This window comes from Mandrillus leucophaeus, unplaced genomic scaffold (genome assembly GCF_000951045.1).
Source record: "Mandrillus leucophaeus isolate KB7577 unplaced genomic scaffold, Mleu.le_1.0 Scaffold260, whole genome shotgun sequence".
Taxonomy (NCBI): Eukaryota; Metazoa; Chordata; class Mammalia; order Primates; family Cercopithecidae; genus Mandrillus; species Mandrillus leucophaeus.
In genome coordinates, this window is record NW_012102699.1 from 1,459,138 (window position 1) to 1,465,711 (window position 6,574).

Here is a 6,574-nt window from a genome sequence, read left to right on the forward strand (position 1 = left end):
ATAACAGGATTTAAAAAATAAAAAGAATCACAAAGTCTACCTAGCCCTGGCCAAGCGCGGTGGCTCATGCCTGTAATTCCAGAGCTTCGGGAGGCCGAGGCGGGTGGATCATCTGCGGTCAGGAGTTTGAGACCAGCCTGGCCCACATGGTGAAACCCCATCTCTACTAAAAATACAAAAATTAGGCAGCTGTGGTGGCGCACACCTGTAATCCCAGCTACTCAGGAGGCTGAGGCAGGAGAACTGCTTGAACCTGGCAGGCAGAGTTTGCAGTGAGCTGAGATTCTGCCACTGCACTCTAGCCTGGGCGACAGAGGGAGACTGTCTCAAAAAAAAAAGTCTAGCACAACACTGAAACTGAATACTAGATAAAGCAGACTGTGGGAATAGATCTGGTTTCTCATTGTGTTCCTTTAGAATACAATTTTGCCAATATTTCCAGAAAGACTTGCCTGTATTCTGTAGATTTGAATTCTAAATGACGATTGATGTGCAGATGTGTTATATTCCACTTTTAATGCTGGAAGATAATTTCTTCGTAGAGCTATTACACGCGGCTGCAGAATTTTCATGTTATGACCAGTAGGTGTTAAGCGAACCTGAAAAATATATCCCCCCAAGTGAAAACATTAATTTATCTATAAATGACTACAATTAGAAATTCATACCAAAAACTCACAGTAAGCTAAATCTTTGTATTGGTTTAGATTTAGATCTTAATAACCCATGTCCATAAAATTCACATATTCATATAATTCTTACAATGCTTCGCTCTATCACTTTTTACATAAATGTACTAAAATTTACACAATAAAAATGAATAAAGGAAAAATAAAATACTTAAAGAAAGTACATTGAAAAAACAAAACATTTTTAAGTTTCCTGCTAACCCAAAGAGCAGACCATTAGCATCTAGCATCTTAAAAGAATGTTTTCTTTTTTTTTTTTTTTGAGACAGAGTCTTGCTGTGTCACCCAGGCTGAAGCGCAGGGGGGCCATCTCGGTTCACTGCAACCTCCGCCTCCTGGGTTCAAGGGATTCTCATGCCTCAGCCTCCTGAGTAGCTGGGATTACAGGTGTCTGCCACCATGCCTGGCTAATTTTTGTATTTTTAGTAGAGACAGGGTTTGCCATGTTGGCAAGGCTGGTCTTGAACTCCTGACCTCAAGTAATCTGCCTTCCTTGGTCTCCCAAAATACTGGGATTACAGGTGTGAGCCACTGCACCCAGCCTGATTTCTTAATATAGATAACCACCTCTTTAAAACATTTTATACAAGGTATGTATGACATGATTGATTATTTTGTTTTATAAGGAAGCCAAACTTCCCTTACATTTCACTAGTGATTCACCAAATTACAACAGATACAAAATTAAAACTTCACATCAGTACTTAAAAATATTACCGGAATGTTAGTGTCCAACTCAATAACCTTATCTTCTGAAGGTGAAGATTCAGTATATTCCTTAAATTCTCTCTCTAACTTCTCAGTGTGCTTTACACTCATTGGCTTCCATCTTGCCTTCTTCTTGGGCTTTGTCTCCCAAACCACATCAGAACTTATATAAGAAAGCAAAGATCATAGTATTTAATACTAACTTATTAACGTATTTATTTTAACTAGTGTATTACATGAATTACAATACCTTCAGTAAAATTTTACAATAGCCTCAGTTACAAGTGAGCATGTTACAAATTTAAAAACATGAATTCATTCAACTACTACCTATTAAGCTACTACTCAGGCACTATTCCAGGGGTTAGGGCTGTCTGTATCAGTGAACATCTCTGTCATTCTGGAGCTTCATTTTCATTGGGGAATGAAAATGAAAGTAAACAAAATAAATTAGTAAAATTTAATATGTAGGAGGTGAAAATGCTTTTGAAAGAAGAAAATGTAGACAGGGCAAGGGGGATCTGGAGAACTGGAATATGTAAAGTGGTGGGGTCTGCAATATTACAACAGAGTGGCCAACGGGGGACTCACTGAGAAAGTGAGATTTTGGCAACCTTAAAAGAGCTGAGAGAATTATCCAGCAGACAAGAGGAGGAAAACATTTCAGGTAGAGAGGCCTGCTAAAGCAAAGAACCTTAAGCAGGAGGCACACTTGCAGTATATGAAGAAGAGCAAGGAGGCTGGCATGTCAGAAACGCATTAGGAATAGAAAATAAAGTAAGACTTACAGTGGGGGAGCAAATAATGTAAGGCCTTGTAGACCACTGGAAAGACTCTGAGTTTTATTCTGAGTGATATGAGATACCACTGATCGGTTATAAGACAACTAGCAACATAATCTGACTTACATTTTGCTAAGAATATACTCTGTGTTGAAGTGGATGGAAAAAAAAGAGTGGAGTCAAGACTAGAAGCAGGAAAACTTGTTAGTTTACTACAGTAAACTAGATGAAAAATGGTGATGGCCCTGATGAGGCTACTGACAGTGAGATATTAGAAAAGTGGTCACATCTATGTGCCCTTTGAAGGTAGAACTAGCACAGAACTTCTTGATGAACTAGGTCTGGGGTGCAAGATAAAGAGAGGAATCAAAGACAATTTCAGTATTTTTGGGCTGCATAACTAGAAGGAACTATTGATTAACTCTGATTGGAAAGCAGGTTTTGGTAGAAGGAGAAAATAAAAAGTTTGGTATATACATATGAAGTTTAAGAAGCCTCTTAAATATCTGAACAGAGATTTTGCATGCACAGTTGGATATACGAAGTCTCAAGGTCAGATGACAGGTGACAGAAGACATACATAAGAGAGATATTCTAGGCAGTATTTGAAATCATAAAACTGAAATCCACAAGTGAAAAAGACCAGGTCTAAGAGCCTCAAGGCATTTGGCCAATGTAAGCAGTTGAGGGAAGACAAGGAACCAATGAGACTGGATAGGAAGAAAAACCAAGACAGTGAGGTATTCTGGAAGTCAAGTGAAAGACACTACATCAAGGAGGGATCTGTGTTAAATGTTATGAAGTAAAGACCGATAATTCTACACTGGATATGGCACTACGGAGGTCACTGATAATGCTGACAAAACCAGTTTCATGGTGTTTTGAAAGCAAAATCCTGTTTGGAGTGGTTAAAGAGGAAAATGGATGAAAAAGAATTGGGGAACACAGGATATGTTAAGTTCCTTTGAAACAGACAGTACATTTGAGGAGTTTGGTTATAAATGCAAACAAAGAAATGAGCAACAGGTAGCAAGGAAAGTAGGTTCAAGAGAATTTTTTATGTTGAGAGAAGTAACACTGAAACAATTCAGTAGAGAGCCAAAAGCTGTTGACTTAGGAGAGATGAAGAAAAGGCCTGCTGGAACAATGTCCTCAGGTAGGTAGGAGGAAATGAAGTACAGTGCAAAAGTAGAGAAAAATCTGTTTAAACGGGAGCACATACATCTACTGCAAACTGTTGGGAGTATGTCAGTACAGCAAGTAGTATGCAAATGCCACTAGATAGGAAGCTGTGATACTAGGGGGTGAGATGGGTCTCTGGATGTTTGCTTTTGACTGCTTCAATTTTTTCAGTGAAGTGGAATGCAAGGTAGTAAGCTGAGAGAATGGCGGTTTGAGGGGAGACAAAGTATAAAATAGTTATTTAGGATACAGAGTGTGAATGGAAGAAATCTAGTTGTACTGAAATTAAAATGCTGAAAGGCCTATAGACTTTATTCTGTTTAAATATTTAAGTTGTTTAATTTTATTTAAGCATTCTATTTGTTTATTCCTTATAGAACTTATATTCATTTAATAAATAGAAAGGTAGAGACCACGTATTATTCATCTTTGCATTAACATCACTTAGCTTAGAAGATAACACATAATAGGTCTAAAGGTCTTAAAAATCTATGGTGTATTTTATCTATGTAAATAGTAAAAACATTTTTTGAGAAGAAAAATCCTTAAGAAAATAGATTTTAATATTCCTTTTAAGATGGCATTGATTAGATTCAATAAGAGGTCAGGGGCACATATAGATTAATGTACACAGAAAACTAAAGTTACATCTGTATCATATACGTTTATATATATTCAAGAATTTAACTCAAGTAAAGGATTAAAATTACATTATCCTGGTTACATAGAAGAAATATTCTCACATTAAGCACTAATATATGTAAATTAATTTAAACTTAACTGTTTATGAATAGGAATAATAAGGACATAAGGGAGAGACAAAAGATTTAATGGTGATGTCTTATATGAGAAATGATAAATACAGTGATTATTATTAGATCTTATTAGATCTTAAAGTGCCAAGGTCAAATTAGAAAGTGATTGTCTTTATGTTAATCCTCCAAAAGCTACAGCATATGTACCCTGAACTGTGCTGGATGGTAATGGAAAATGAACTAAGCATTTTGTATGATATGCAAAACATACTTTTGGTAAGTTGAATAAATATAACTTTTTAGATAAGTGGAAGGATTAACATAAGGAGTTTATAAATTTGATTTCTGCCATATCTTTATTTCAAAAGGCAAAACATTCCCTCAAGCACAGTTAAAATTAGCATTACCACAGTGTCAATGAATAGTCAAAGCACAAAACTGAAACTAAATCATTTTAGATTTTACAACAACAGTTGATGGGTGCAGCACACCAACATGGCACAAATATACATATGTAACAAACCTGCACGTTATGCTCATGTACCCTAGAACTTAAAGTATAATAATAAAAAAAAAACAATAAAAAAAAAAGATTTTACAACAATTTCTTAACAATTAGAAACTGATCATTTAAATGAATCCAAAATTTAATGCATCTAACCTTGTGATGCCTATATAGGCTACTTCTTGCTTCGTGTAATTGTTGACAAGAGAAATTCCAACATCTTGTAATGCCACTGCAATTTCTTGCTCTGCTAACTCTGCTTTCTCACTTTCATATGTTACTTTAAATACCTTTGGATCTTCAGTGAATAAAATAATGCGTTGTAAACCTTCAAAGAATGAAACTAAATAAATAGTCTTTTTCCCCAAATCTATAGGCATCATCATATCCTAGAACAAAACCACCAAAAAACAAAAACAAAAAATTAGAATTTGGTCCCAAAGAACATGAAATTTAGATTTTACATTTATAATATGAGACTATTAATGGCACCTACTTCATGGGGTTAGTGGCAACTAAGTGAATTAATATTTGTAGAATACTTGCAAATTTACATTACTGAAATCATTTGATGTTATCTGATATAAAGTTATTACTCATAAAACAGGCCAGCTGTTTATTTTTTAAATTTAAACATTTTAATAAAATTGAATCTTCCCGTGTAGGCTAATCAGTAACACAAAGTATTTTTTTCTGCTTTATTCTAAGACTACAGCAATTCTAAGACTAAGAATACAGATATGTATTAAAAGTTGTTTCAGTCTGAAATTCACATTTCCTTTCATAGCTGAATCAAACAGGATAAAAAAAATCTTATTTCTCAATTGCATATTCTACAAAGCATGTATATTCATCATGAGGCTATTTCTGCAGGAATCTCACATAAATGTGCTGATATCAGGGTTTTGAGGGTCAATGACACGATAAACATAGCAAATTGTCATAATTAATATTCAGCCATTAATTTCTAGTTAATATTCTGATTTTCAGAAAATTTTACTGTATAGCATACATTCACATTACAATATACAGAAATTAAAAACTGTGAGTTGTTACCATAAAATAATTATCTAGGTATACTTACGTTACTTATAATACTTTCTAAGTATATATATGTATATCACTAAAACCACACTGAGAATCAAGAAAACTAACTTATTTCACTAGTCTTTCTAGTATTTTACAGTGAATGTCTGATTTATCTTTATAAGCTTCAAACTATCACTATGATATAAATATGCAAAGTACTAATCAACAGATGAAATGAATAAGACTATTTTTATATCAAAGTACAATTTTTTTTCCTGAATAAATCTAATAGTCATGAATTTTTAAAACTTAAGTTAGGCCACTTATAGGCAATCCTCTTAAATACAATGTAAACAACACCCACACCAGACTCCTCAACAGCAGCACTGAAAGACAATGAGAAAATACCACCTACTGATAGGCAGGAAGAAAAAATCACTAGTGGTGAGAAAAAAAAAAAAAAAAATCAGGAGTCAAATTAAGATGAATTTTGAAGGACAAAAAACTTTAAAAAATGTTCTGGAAGTATTTAAAATGTTACTGGAAAATAGATGCACATAACATGATCATCATAGCTTGCCACCCAGAAATAAATTTGTTTTAGTTCACTCAGTGGATCCTTAAATGTTCCTTCTAGAAGCTAAATCTACCTAGTATGATTGTCAAGGCAGAGAACATATTTGCTTTTCAGGTGAATGCTGAAAGCACTTCTCTAAACACAACTTTACTCTTTATAACACAGTAGAAGCAAATGATGTAAACAAAATAAGACTATTTCTGTTTTGAAACATTTTTGGTTAAGTCAATACTTAAATACTATTTTGAAGACTTTTGGCAGCTTTTTAGAAGTGTGGCCACAAACAGTCCTTAAAACTAGGAAGGCTGAAAATCAAATACCTTTTTTTTTTTTTTTTTTTTTTTTTT

At 34.1% G+C, this 6,574-nt stretch overlaps 1 protein-coding gene across 4 annotated transcripts in view; it reads right to left on the bottom strand.

Moving 5' to 3' along the window:
• VPS13A (vacuolar protein sorting 13 homolog A (S. cerevisiae)) overlaps positions 1 to 6,574 on the bottom strand; it is a 256,563-nt gene that overhangs the window by 52,987 nt on the left and 197,002 nt on the right. For all 4 annotated transcript variants that reach the window (XM_011984082.1, XM_011984081.1, XM_011984083.1 and 1 more), the window contains 3 exons: positions 4,778 to 5,010; positions 1,407 to 1,560; positions 453 to 599 (listed from right to left, as the gene is read on the bottom strand). In XM_011984082.1, the coding sequence (XP_011839472.1) occupies positions 453 to 599; positions 1,407 to 1,560; positions 4,778 to 5,010 (534 nt within the window). The remainder of the gene's footprint in view (positions 1 to 452; positions 600 to 1,406; positions 1,561 to 4,777; positions 5,011 to 6,574) is intronic.